This window comes from Protopterus annectens, chromosome 2.part0, assembly GCF_019279795.1.
Source record: "Protopterus annectens isolate FY-2018-M chromosome 2.part0, PAN1.0, whole genome shotgun sequence".
NCBI lineage: Eukaryota > Metazoa > Chordata > Ceratodontiformes > Protopteridae > Protopterus > Protopterus annectens.
The window spans coordinates 255,247,729-255,262,680 of record NC_056728.1 but is presented as its reverse complement, the minus strand read 5'-3'; the positions used below and the strand labels follow the sequence as shown (position 1 = coordinate 255,262,680).

Here is a 14,952-nt window from a genome sequence, read left to right as displayed (position 1 = left end):
TATATATATATATATATATATATATATATATCTATAGTCTAACGTGTATAGCCATGAAGATAATAATTGTGGATATATTAAAAGATGACACAGGAAACTTAGAGACACTAGATTCAACTTAGTTTGGCTTCTTCAATGGCAGGTCTTACCTACGAAACCTGGTGGACTTCTTCAAAAAGATCATCAAAGCAGTGGACAAGGGCAAGATGGTGCACACCTACCTCAACCTGGCCAAAGCATTTGATACAATACCCCACTTGAACATTGTAAATGGGCTTACTGAATTGGGTATTAACCCTTATGGCACCCACTGGATAGCCAACAGGCTCACAGACAAGACCCAAGAAGTTAGGACAGAGCACTGTGCCAGTGCATAAAGGCCGTCACTTAGGAAGCACCTTAGGGCTCAGTGCTAGGGCTGGTCCTAAGTCAGGGCTAACATCAAAGGCCTCAGGCTGACCAAGTATGCAGGTGATTGCAAATTAGGTGCAGTCATTGAATCCCTCCAAGACACAGATACCCTCCAAGAAGGCCTGCTACACAATAACTGGTGCCAGAGTCATGGTCTTAAACTCAATGCAAAGAAGTGCATACAAGTATCTAATAGTAAGTCTGTCTAGTAAGACAGCCACCCCACAAACTACTGCATTGATAATACTCCCATAAGAGTAGATCCAATAGCCAGGGATTTGGGGACATATGTAGAAAGCAACTTGGACTTTGACCACCATGTGTCTACTATAGTGAGGAAATTATTCTATGTTGCCCACCTTATAAGCAGGAATATGACATTTAGATCTAAGCAGGTTATCATTCCATTGTACTCTGCTCCCTTTAGTGTGTACCTGGCCAGGTATATGCAACAACTGGTGGATCCTAAGAGATTCTGCACAATAGGAATACATGGTGTGGAAAACAAATGCTATGTGGGCAGCTTCAAGGCCTTGTCCTTGTACTCAGTCTCTAACAGGTTGCCGAAAGCTGACTTAAGCCTAGCCTACAAAGCACCCACCTGATCCGCCCTCAGTGGACCTGTTGAACATCCACCAGACAAATAGCATCAGAAACAAACAATCTAGGGAAATAAACCTGGTCTGCAACATACATATAACTTGTTAGCCAAAGAACTTAAAACATTAATGCAAATTCATACCGAAACCTGTCAACACTGGAAACAAGACTCTAGCTACATTGATTAGAAAAATTTCACTGCTCTACAGAATATCACTAAACAGGCATATATGTGTCATCTAGGTAAATCCCATCCTACACACACTCCAAAAATTCTGACAAGAACTAAACAGCATAACTGCCAAGTCTCTCTCAAGCGATTCACCATTCTCTCTCCAGCAGACTTCAATGAATTCTCCTAACCTCATGTCTGTCAAAACACCCCTGCAACCCTCAAACAGAAGAAACCCCCCTCAAGAATATATGCAACCCTTTTACTTCAGCAGAATGACATCTAAATAGATGTTGGAGCAAATACAACTTAATTATCCTACAGGCACAGACATTATCTGTCCTTAGTTCATATACCATAGTTCATATATTGCTGTAGAGAATTCTTACTCATTATATATACACATATATACACATATATACACACATATATATATACATATATATATATATATATATATATATATATATATATATATATATATATATATATATATATATATATATATATATATATATATATATATACACATATATATACACACATACATATATATATATATATATATATATATATATACACACACATATATATATATATATATATATATATATATAGGTTCATAGGTTCATACTAGGCTATCTGGGCATTTACAAGCCTAGCGAGAAACTATGCCCATTATTTTGCTGTGCCTCTGTCAAGCAGTGACACTGAGGTAATTATATCTGCGATCTCCCATCCATTGGTCAAGATTCCTCTTGAACAAGGCCAGCGTGCTCTGCCTCACATATTTTGTTCCACAGCATAGGGAGTCTTTGGGTGATGACTCTATCCCTCCATTTAAGTCTGGATCTAGATTTTTGAGGTGAAGCATGTTCATCAAATCTGGGTTTGACATGGCCTTGTATGTCAGGCACAGGTCACCTCTGAGCAATAGAGCTTGAGTTCTTTCAGTCGGGCAGCATAAGACAGATTTTTGAGACCCTTTATCCTTTTGGTGAGGAACTTTTGTGGCCTCTCCAACTGCTGCGGGCATTGTACTCAATCATTGGTCTGATGAGTGATGAGTATAGGGAGACTATGACCTCCCTTGATCTAGATGTGAATCCCTTCATGATCAGATGGGCAATGTAGAAGGTCTTTCTAACTACTTTAGCAACATGAGTGTCGAATGAAAGGTTACTGTCAACCTGGGTCCCCAGGTCCCTGATAACTTCTTCTGTGCTCAGTGGATTGCCACCTATATGGTAGCTAGGGGTAACCTTGTTTTGGTATGACTATGCATTTATTGGCGTTTAACTTTAGGCCATGGCTCTGGCACCAGTTATCCGTTTCTGTGAGACCCTTCTGAAGGATATCTGTGTCAGATGTGTTTTCGACTATGGTGCCCAGTTTGCAGTCATCTGCAAACTTTTTCAGCCATAACCCTCCTGTCCAGGACTGAGCCCTGTGGGATACCACTTGTGACAGGCTTTGAGTCTGACATGGCGCCAGCAACTCTGACCCTTTGGGTTCTGTCCCATCTTGTGATGTATGGGTTTACATTTAAGCTGATGAGTTTTTCAATGATAGCCTTTGCCAGGTCGAGGTAGGCTGTATGGACTGCCTTTCCTCATCAATGGCCTTGGTGACTGTTTAAAAGTCAACCAAATTTAACAGGCATGATCTGCCCAAACTGGGTTGGATCCAAAGTCTGCAAATTCCCTATGTCTTTATTTATGAGATCCATTATGATCCTCTCCATGGCTTTGCAGATAAGGCTTGTCAAGCTAATGGGACGGTAATTTCCAGGGTTTGTGAAGTGGGACCACAGGAGGTGAGACTAAGATTAAACAGCTGTCCTAATTCACAGCCAGGGACACCATCAGGTCCCATGGATGCTGTGGAGAGCAGTTCTCACCTGGGTGTTAGAGATGTTTGGGGGGCTACAATCATTTGGTATAGATATCTCTCCTTTTGGGGGATATATATGTATGTATGGGTCCCTATTGGATTACTGAAGTTTAAAAACCTTGCACATCATACAGCTGAGACCATATGATCAATGTTTCAAAACTTCGAAACTAAAATAAAAAAATAAAAACATTTTTTTCCTTATGTTTTTGCGGAGGGGGAAAGCCCCACTGTGACCACCACACCCCCTGCTAATTAAATATACCAACTCCAAAATCACACTACAGTGAGAGAAAATTGTAAATTTCCCATTCAGTGCTGTAAAGACCATTCAAAAGCTTCAGTCATATGGTCTCTGTTATAGCCATCCATCCATGCTCAACACCTTTTCCCATTTGGCACATGGGTTTGGAGTGTCACTTTAGCAGTGACAATCATCTCGAGCCGAGGTTTAGTTCATGCTTATACTCACTCACACACGCTCTCACCTACAGCCAATTTAAAGTGTTCAATCTACTAACTTAGTCTTTGGAATGTAGGAGGAAACTGGAGCACCTGGAGGAAACCCACATAACCGCAGGGAGGACATGCAGACTCCGCACAGAAGAGAGGCGATAATGCTAACCACTACTCCATCGTGGCCACCTTGGTCTTATTTCAATGAGTGCTGCAGATCTTTGCCATGTTTGCTGTCCATGCAAAACCTGATTTTACCAGCAACATGCATGTACACTGAATGGGTACTGTGGATTACTATGGATTACCCACAGGTCTGCTGAGTCCTATCTTGCAAAAGATCAGCTCTTTCACAAACAGTTCCAATGGCTATGGTCTCAGACATATGATGCTCGAAGTTTTAAAACTTGGGTAATCCAATGGGGACCCATATATATATATATATATATATATATATATATATATATATATATATATATATATATATATATATATGGGTTCATATGAAAAGAATGACAGCAAACATTGACAATGAAAAGACCGACAACTGAAACCACCGACAGTTCACAAGCACAACACCTCATACACTCCACACCACAACAACAACAATTAACAAACTAAACAAATCCTAACAAACCAGCAGTAAACCATACATACCTATCGACAACCCTAACCCAAACCCTAACCCTCCTAACTCACTTAACCCAAAAGATATCTCTACTACACACTTACCTGAACATACACATCCTTTCCCCATTCCACTTACCTCCGCGTCGCTATTGTTCCGTCGGTGTTCTCATTGTTGATCTTTTCATTTTTTCATATGAACCCATATATATATGTATTTGCCTAACAACAAAAATTATGATCTCTACCTGGAAGTCAGTCTACATCAGACCGGTGCCAAAAATTCCAAAACCAACCAGCATCAGTCATATCTGACCAGAGTTAACACTGCCTACATTGGGCAAAATCCCAGAAAAATATTATCAGTGAGCAGATCATCTCCTACCTCCAGTACTTTCCAATAAACAGCATGGATTCTGACCTGGTAGAAGTACTCTAAATGCTCTGTGGTTCATAACTGACCACATTCTCTGCACCGTGGATAAAGGACAACTAACAGGTGCAATCATCATTGATACTCTGCCCTTTGACATGGTTAACCACTTCAACCTACTAACTTATCTACCGGACACTGTAATTAATCCGTAGGTTGCAGCAGTTCTACGATTTTCTCATCTATAGCAACTTCCAAGTATTACTTGACCTTCTGAACCTTCCAACACTTACTTGAGCATTGCCAAGAGCTCTAGACTGGCCCACTGCTCTTCTCCATTTTCATAAACCAGCTCCCACTTGACCTACATCAACTTCAAATCCAAACTATATTCTGATGGCATGGTACTTTACAGATCTCATCCAAATCTCTTGAACATATTAAAGCAACTGCAATTAGACCTTCTACAGCTACGTGATTCACTCACAACTAAGAAATTCTTCCTGAATCACAAAAAAAAACAAAAAACAAAGCTATGACCCTTGGCACTAACAAAAGACTAGTGGCATACCTAAAGGCACTGATCAGTTGAGTAACCCATAGAAACTGTAGCATACTGAGAGAAAAGAGGATAAAACAATTAGAATTTATTTTAAAACAGTTATTGTCTAGTACAAAAAGTGGAAGCTCTTAAAAATGGAGAAAAGAGGATGCTGGTCATGTGGAGGAAAAAGAAAAAAACAAAGCAGGAAATAAAGTAAGTGACTTAAATCAGTGATACCTTAAATACTTGTACAGTTCAGAGAAGTGCGGGACTACGCAAAAATACTTATATAGGTATGTATTTTCTAAAGCATAATAAGTTTGTGTCTGGCATTACTGCGGCATCTTAATTTGGTGGGCACACCTTTCTGTCAGATGAAATTGCCTTAAATCTCTGAAGAATCAGGGATCCTCACTGTAGCGGAAGTAAATGCAGTGGCCAGAGACCTTTGTAGTGATAAGGCTGCTACATCTTATTGGAGATGTGGTTGGCAGTGTGAATCCTGCACTCTTTCAGTGTTTGATGGAAGGCAGTGACAATAAATCTGTGTTGTTAAACTACAGTAGTGGTACCCATATTTAAGGAAAGGAACCACAGAATATGTTCCAAGTATATGTAAATCATGCTCCTCAGCTAAGGTAGGTTCCTCCCCGACAACAAGCACTTGTACAAAGTCCAGCAGTTTAATTCAGATTTAGTCTAATGTTAAGTCAGTTCCCAATGGTAAGGCAACTACTATATGAAAACTAGGGTTCCTGTAAATCTATTCTGCATTAAAAGAAGAACCAATGGATATAATTCTTAGTTGCAAATACAGAAGAAAGAAAGCTTCAGCATTTTATATTCAAATTAGTAACAGAGAAAGGGTGCAGTGATTACATCAACTGAATTAGATTTCACCCTGAAAAGAAATCCTTGTGATAAGCTTGGATAAGAGAGGGAATGGGTTACTTGCATTTCAATTCCTGCTTACTTTAATGTAAAGCAGTGACTCAAGGTTACCAAACTGTATGTAGAGTCAACACATCAGAATTTCCAATCGAACTGCTCGGAGCAGTTTCAGGTCATATAGCTTTTGAATTAGACAGAAGGCCTAATTAAATATTATTATACAGAACTGTGCATCTTAAATGTGGTATTAGATATTAATTATTTCTGGCAAAAAAACAACAAAGTTCATCTGGGGAACTTTAGTAATTATAAATTTAAAGCTACATATAACTGGAAATCCTAATAAAAACAATGGAAAGTATTACAAGTACATTTAAGCTGCCTAATTCTATCACCTGCAATTTATTTCTATAAGTTTTAGATTACTTTTTATAAAGGTGTGCTCATTTAACATGTGGACAAGGTAAGGCTCAGGCTTTGATTTGCCATAAAAGGTTTTTCTTTTCAAGCATAGACTTAAGCATCTCCTCTTAAAGGGGCTCACTCGGTATTTTCAAAGATGTAAAAAAATAAATACAGGGATTCAGAAAAGTTTGCTGCTTTGAGGAAGCCTTTACTTAGGAGTTTTTTGCTGTATGGTACCTTAGGTGATTCAGAGAATGTGGTTTCATTACAATAGTATGTAGACAGTGGCTGTAGTACAGACAATAGTCTGGGTTGTGAAACTACATGAAAACACAGCAGTCTCCGTTCAAGACAAATACTAATTAACCAATTGCTCTCCCTCAGAACAAGAGTAGCACAGCAGAGTGATTAAAATCACTCTACTGCATTAGTCTGGTCATGACAGGGAAAAATGTATGTCGTCTTTTAGTGGCACATAGCCATTCTCTTCTATGGATGGATTGGAACTGAAAGTGTCCTTGTGGGTAGGTATTGTAAAAATAATCATGTGAGTTTGTGTGTATGTGTGTGCCTGTGGCATGAATGCAACTATATGGATGTGTGTGTATGTTTCTGGGTGATTGCTTATGGGATGTTAGTACAGTGAAGCTGTGTGTGTGTGTGTGTGTGTGTGTGTGTGTGTGTGTGTGTGTGTGTGTGTGTGTGTGTGTGTGTGTGTGTGCGTGTGTGTTTGCAGCACATGTTTGGCTACAGGGGCATGTTTGCAGCTGCCGTGGTATATGTTTATGTGTGTGCGTGCGTGTGCGTGTGCATGTGTGATGTGTGTGTGTGTGTGTGTGTGTGTGTGTGTGTGTGTGTGTGTGCGTGTGTGTGTGTGTGTGTGTGCAGCACATATTTGGCTACAGGGGCATGTTTGCAGCTACCGTGGTATATGTTTATGTGTGTGCGTATGTGTGTGTGTGTGTGTGTGTGTGTGTGTGTGTGTGTGTGTGTGTGTGTGTGTGTGTGTGTGTGTGTGAGTGTGTCGGAAGGTGCTTTTACAGTATCAGTGCATGGGCTGGTGGGGTGTTCACTAGCATGATTAGATCTGAAAGTGCAATGTCCAATTCAGAGGCATGATAATGAGCCACTAAGGAAGTGTTGCTTGGTGATGGCCTTAACATAGGCTTTTTATGTCCCTGAATTGCAGATTGTCATTGCTCTGTTGGGCAGTCCACTGTTGTCCAATTTGTGCTAGTGGAAATAACCTTTCCGAATTGTAGGAAAAGTGTGGCACCCCTGGCCCAGGTCTTGTATGTTTGAAAAGAATATTACTTTCTTGTTTATACCAGATGGCATTATGCTTCTCCTGCATTTTTTTATGAAGTTTCCTCATTTGTCGTGCACACATAAAATTCTGGTAATTTGATTAATGGACATCATATGCTAACCCTGTTGACTGACATGCATTCTCATTACCTAATCTAAGAAGTACGCAGTGTTCGTAATGCGAGGACGAAAAATGCAATTTCCATAGAAATGTCCATGTTGTCTATCCATTCCTATGAATGTGCCTTCTTCAGACCAGTCTCTTACATTTTTAACTCTTTTATTGGAAAAGAGGGGTTTCTCACCTAGAGTTTCCATAGTGTTTTTTTATTGCTCAGAAGAACTTTCCTAGTCACTGCTTTTTATTATTTAAGAGCTTGGACTTCATGTCAGGACCACAGTGAACCCCCCTTTTTATGCATCTCCTTAGGTGAAATTGACCACTTGTTCTGCAAGATCAGACACTCTGAGGGTATTTGGAGTATAGGGTAACTTTTTATGTTGTGCTTTTAGTTAAATAATAGATTGGAGAATGTCTGAAGTAAATTGTTCCTTATAGCCCCTAGATTAGAATTCATATTGAAATTGGCACAGGTTACTTGTGTATTTGGGAATGTCTGAAGTAAGCCTGGCAAGCCTTAAGCTTTATGATTTTTATAATGATTGCTTTAGTCCACTGAAGGTGCATGTTTTTCATGTGCCCATACACAATTTCCTGGGTCTATATTATGAACGCGAAAAACTGTATGAGCGAATATGAAGACTTCGACCCGTATTGCACGAAGTATGGAAATCCCGAACGTACAAAACCGCGAATTCCAAAATGTTGATTTGTTTTGGTTGGCCCATCTGCAGTATAGCTCCATAAGGTAAGTGTGCGATAGATAGGACTTTAGTGTTAGGATATGGGTTAAGGTAAGTGTATAGATAGGTAATGTATGTAAGGTTTAGTGTAGAGTTAGAAGTAGGGTTATTTTAAGTGTATGTATGTGTATTGTTTATTTTGTTTGGGTGTGTATCTGTAGAGGAGGTGTGCGGTAGTTACAGACCTTAGGGTTAGGGAGGGGTTAAGGATAGTGCATAGATAGTTGTGTATGTGGAGTTTAGTGTAGTGTTGGAGGTAGGGTTTTGTTAAATGTATGTATGTGGATTATTTATTTTGTTTGGGTGTATGTGTGTAGGGGATGTGTGCGGTAGTTACGGACCTTAGGGTTAGGGAGGGGTTAAGGATAGTGCATAGTTAGTTATGTATGTGGGGTTTAGTGTAGGGTTAGAGATAGGGTTTTGGTGCTTTACCTTAGGTTAGAAGTAGGGTTTGGTTAGTGTATGTGTATAGTTTATTAATTTTCTTTGGGTAGGTAGTATGTAGCGGCTGGTGGGGTTGGCCGACTATGACAGTTCGATATATTTTTTTTCGTGGTTTAGTGCGTTCGGGATTTTTGTGGTTTGTGGTACAGGTGTCAACATTTAGGTATTCGGGAATAAAGTTTTTCGCTTTGGTAATATAGACCCCAATTTCTCATATCAGGATTGCTTCCATTATCAGTTTCATTGTGTACCAGCAAAGAATTCACCTCCTTTGAAATTATATAAAATGTTTATATTTGCTTAGTGCTCTCCACTATATTTTTTCTCTCACCGGCAGAGATCTTTAAGTCTTATCTTACCATCTGCATCTGCATTACTTCATTCTTTCTGAATTGTATTTTCCAACCTATTTAATGTTTCCTTTGTAATCCAAAGTATGTAATTTAATTCCTATCTAGAAAAATTGGATTATTACACTAAAATCTCAGTCCACCTACCATGATAAAGGGTAGTGCCAGTTGGAGAACTGCCCAATGTACCAGATGACCTGGCTACAGAATTAAATTAAATAGGATCCAATGGAATTACTCTTGAACCTGTTTTATACACATGTTAGCTGAGTAAGCCCACTAGACATAAATGTTCATTTTCAGGGCGATCCGAAAGCACTGATTGGCTAAGTTGCTTGGTCAGAATAGGCAGATGGAGGCAGAAAGACTCAGACCTTATACCCCTGACCCCAGAAAGCAGCTCATAAGGGCTATTTTAAGCTTAGCCATGGGGTATGTTAAAGAAGCATAGACAAAAGCTGTTGTGATGTTCATACATGGGGAAGGGGGCAAAGACCTTGGAAACTAGAGACCTATCAGCTTAACAAACCTAATTTGTCAAATTGAGGACTTTATAAACTACAGTATTAAAAATTCATACAACTAGACCCTCAAAAGTCTGGTTTTGTCAAGGGTAGGTCATGTCTACTTAGAGACATGATGATGGCCACTACCAATCCAAACATACTGTTTTAGACTCACTTCCCTAATAAGTCCTATGATCAGAAATGACACCATTACATACCACCTCTACACTTCTACAGTTTTTTTTATCAGTTATGATTCACCCAAATGAGTTTTCAGTTTGTTATATTCGACCATTTGTGATTCAGTCAGATGAACATTCTGTCAAATGATAAGAACACAGAGTCCATGTTAACTGAAAGTCATAGTAATAAATGTGTAATGATGAAATAGCAAAATTCTAAAGTCTTATAATGTTTAAATCAGAATACCTCCTTCCCTACATGTGCTGAGATCTGGACTTGTTTCCCATGCAGGACCCATGTTGGCATTTGTTTCCAAGTTTCATAACAGAGGAGTATTTTGAGTTTAACATTGTAACATTTCAACACTTTGACATTTCTAGAATCTACCTACAACAAAGTTGCTGAATTCACTGCTGACCACTCCTACTACTCACATCACTAGGTTTTAAAAAGTTAAATTGGCTAGAGCTTCCTCACCAACTTCTTCTCGCCCAGCTTCAAATAGCTCACTCCATTTTGTACCTGCCCTCCTTCTGCCCCAGCATTGTCTCTCTGGTCTCTCCTACAGTCCATGAAGGTCCCTTCATAGCTCAGAACAAAACCTTCTTTCTGTCTATAAGCCCAAAACTAAAATAGGAAAAAACTTTTACAGCTACTTCCCAGCCCAATCTTGGAATAAACTTCTGATGCATATTTGTAACATTAATCACTGACATCAATTCAAAATTGCTACTAAAACCTTTCTGAACAATCCATGGATCTATCAATGTAACCACCCTCCTTGATAGACCTGCCCTTACCATGCTCACTCACACCTTCCCCTTTCTACATTCTGCTATTCTTTACCCTTAAACTGCACATTGACTTAGACATATGTAACTCAAGATCAATACTGTACCAGAACAACTGCTAATGATCTAAAATAATGATTGCAGTTGAGACCTATTGATGTAACCATTGTACGCCCCTCCTAATATGATTGTATGGACCGAATGATGTTGATGTTAGAATGTAATTACTTTCTGTGATTTAATCATTTTACCTGTTATTATCTTTTTACATTTCTAGTACTATTTTTTATCTAGTTTTGTTGTTGTATGTGTCATACTCAATTGTGGAGCTTTTCTCCCTGGGCCTCTGCTGAAAGAGGGCTCTCACTCAGTCAGATGTCAACAAATGATAAATAAATAAATAAAATTTCAGGATTTTCCATTCAGTATTCTGACATTCAGTATACCACTATATATATATATATATATATATATATATATATATATATATATATATCTACACACACACACACACACACACACACACACACACACACACACACACACACACACACACACACACACACACACACACACACACACACACACACACACACGTGTGGATCTACTTTGGAAGCTCGAACTGTCAAAACTTCAAACTTCATATGGTCGAGACCATAACATCGAAGTTTTGAAAGTTCGAAACTTAAATTAAAAAAAAAAGTAAAAACAATTTTTTCTACATTTATGCAGGGGACAACCCCCGCCCCCATTCCCTCCACATCCCCTGCTAATTAAATATACCAACTCTGAGATGGCACTACAGTGAAGAGACTGCTAAATTTCCCATTCCGCACTGTACGGCTATCTTCATTTAAACCGTTCGAAGTTTCAAAACTTCGGTCTTATGGTCTCAATCATATGAAGTTCGAAGTTTTGAAATTTTGAGCTTCCAAATTAGACCCATACATATGTGTATATTTTATATATATATATATATATATATATATATATATATATATATATGTAAATATATATGTATATACAATTATATTTCAAAACTGCAAATGCCAAGGATCAGGATAAAATCCCTTGTTCTCAGCGTTCTGCAAGCTACTCATCGATCATATTTCATGGGCTGATTTCAGTTTGATGATTTGACACAAGAACCTTTTCTATTGCTTTTTTTTTGCCCCCACATGAACTGCCCAATGACTCCTCTATCTGTATTCTACCAGCTCATTCATTTCTCCATGGGAGGTGAGAATCATTCTCCCCAGAAAAAGTAAGAGCCATACATCCCATTTGTTCTCTGAACTAAACAAGAGATTAATCATCCCCTCAGAAGCAACAGTCTGGTGTGAGAGAAAGAGAGAGAGAGAGAGAGAGAGAGAGAGTGGGTCACCTTGCTTGTCATGATAGACCCCCAAGTCAAACCCCACCACAAATATCAGTGGCTCACATATACTGCTGCTGATGTAGGGATGCCCCCGGGCATACTTGCCTATACCTGTGTATGCATCCCAGGCTTACATAAACTTGTAGCCACACTGACCCTATAGCTGCTCCTGATATTCACCTATGCTCATGTAGTAGCCAGGACTGCAGCAAATCTAACTGCACCCCCTGCAGGGTGGGTGAGCTGGCACTGCTCACTCACTCTGATGCTCCCCAGCCAGCACTTCCAGAACCAAAGGCTGCTAACTGAACTCAAGTTTCTTTGCTATAATCAGGGCTTTATCCTTTTATACTACAGGGCCAAGCAACTTTTTATATTCTTTTTATATCACTAATACATTTTACTTAATGTATGACTGCAAATACACATACAACAACTGCTGTAAGATATACTGACTTGTCAGTTTAGCTGAAACTGAATGCATACAATATTCAGAAATATACTGCTATTTCTGCCTCATTCAGGCCTATTCCACTCATTATTAGCAGTGACTCATGTTTAGTGAAATCACATGTTTAATAAATGGTTTCCTGGCTTCAGCGCTCCTAAAGACTTAACCTTGTGATTTTGAATCAATTTTAAATTAATTAATTAATTTTGACTAAATTAAGGATGGTGGCACAACTGACAATATAACTACACTGCTCTTTTTTGGTTAGCAAATAGAATGGGTAACAGAAGGAGGGTTGGGAGGTTAGCATAATGGTTACACAAGGTGTAGGCTTTGATTCTCACATGGGGTAACTGACTAGGCTTAACATGGCCCAAAAAGGGCAGTTAGTACTAATCTGTGAATCTATAATGCATCTTTGCATTTAATGACCAATTATTCATATAACAATAAACAGAAATGTGTCAGCATGCGAAAGCAGAATGTTTTGCCACTAAAAATCAGTTCTAAGTGTATGTTTTTCATTTCTCCTTGACAGATGCGTAGGACAAAGCGGCTGCTGTCCGTTCATCCATATGATTTTGAAACCGATTCGGATTACTCTGCTCAGTCTCGTCGAGCATCTTTGGTACCTTTTAATTCCACTAATGAACAGGAACATTTACAGGTACCTTGGGTTTTCTGTTCTACCATATGCGTTTAAATAAATACAGTACAGTTATATCATTCATGTTTCTTTATGTAGTAGTAACAATAGCATAAGGCAATGCATGATCTACTATTAGTAACAGAGGAATTTAGACTGATCCATACATTCAACACCAAATTCCACTTTCTCGCTTGTAAGACAAAATTCACAAGCTGCTGAGAATAGGTACCCCTATGTATGTGTAAATAATTGAGAGAAAAATGGTGTAATACAACACTAGAGTTGAGTACTTACTACACAATGTGCATTTGTGGCTGTATACTCCTTCACCTTGTGGTGCAAATGTAAATAGACAATAGGCTATTAAAGGACAACCGTACCCCAAAACTGTAAAAACAAATATAATCTATTATGTCTTCATGGTTTTTGCAGCCTAGTTATTGTCCATGGTTCAAAATGTAGCATATATTTCTCTGGTGCAGAAGCCTGTGGGTTCTGTTCCCACTCCAGGTCGCTGGATTCATTATTTAAATTGCTGGCACTGCAGTGCAGCATTAGGAGGGTGTTACACTCCTGCCATGCTATCCTGCAGATGAGGTGTTAAACTGTGGTCCTATTTGTCTGAGTTGGTGGCAGCTAAGGTGGCTGTAAAAAATTCTGTGGCATTTATTAAAAAGAGTAGGGATCCTTTATTTAAAAAAAAATCAGATATCAATTGCTATATGTTCATATATACATCCATCATTATTTACACATATTTACAACTGTGGATAGTATAGAGGGGTCTATATCAAATCAGGGAATGTTTAAAAAAGCGAATGCTGATTTATCGACCCATGTAAGCGAAAACTTACAATCCCAAATACTTGGAACAGCAATTTTTTTCCCCAGGGAAAAAAATCGCTGTTCCACAATAAATAAACAAATAAATAAATAAAAACTTCAAAACATTACATAAAGTGGATTTGGGGGCTGTGCCCCCCATCCCCCTACTTAAATATACCAACTCTGAGATCGCACTGCAGTGAGGAAAACTGGAAAGTAACGGAGGCTGCCAAGCAATTTCTTTCCAAGGAAAGAAATCGCTTGTATGCCTTTCGCTATTTTGCTGTTTTGTGCTTTCAAGTTTGATCAAGGCACATTCGAAGGATTGCATCTTCAATTATATAATAGGAACCAATATAGAGGTATCAAACTTTTGTCAAACGGCATGTAAATTCTGGAGAAGGTGAGTGATAAATGATTACTCAAAGCAGGAGAAAGTAAGATGGGAGATGAGCATTTCAGATCCAGATCAGGATACAGCACAGCCAACATGGATGTTTGCAGTGACACATTTACTTGAGAATACGCTAGTGGTGATTAAAAAGTCCACTTGGACATTGTTGACAAACTCAAGAGGTTAGGTATAAACCTTAATGTCACCCAGTGGATAGCCTGCTGGCTCACGGATAGGACCTAGGAAGATAGAATATGGGAATCCACCTCTACAAAGAGGCCAGTTACCAGAGAAATACCTGAAGAGTTCATCCTGGGACCACTCCTTTTTGGCATCGACATCTCTGAAGAGAAGGGCAACATCAAGGGCCTGTGACTGACCCAATTTTCAGATGACTGTATTTTTTGAGCAGTTACAGAATCAGCCACTGCCATTAA

The 14,952-nt window shown here is 39.0% G+C and overlaps 1 protein-coding gene across 2 annotated transcripts in view; it reads left to right on the top strand.

Annotated features, from left to right (window-relative positions):
* Positions 1-14,952, top strand: part of MLPH (melanophilin) — an 872,816-nt gene that overhangs the window by 468,446 nt on the left and 389,418 nt on the right. For both annotated transcript variants that reach the window (XM_044060732.1, XM_044060731.1), the window contains exon 7: positions 13,186-13,314. In XM_044060732.1, coding sequence (XP_043916667.1) covers positions 13,186-13,314 — 129 coding nt within the window. The remainder of the gene's footprint in view (positions 1-13,185; positions 13,315-14,952) is intronic.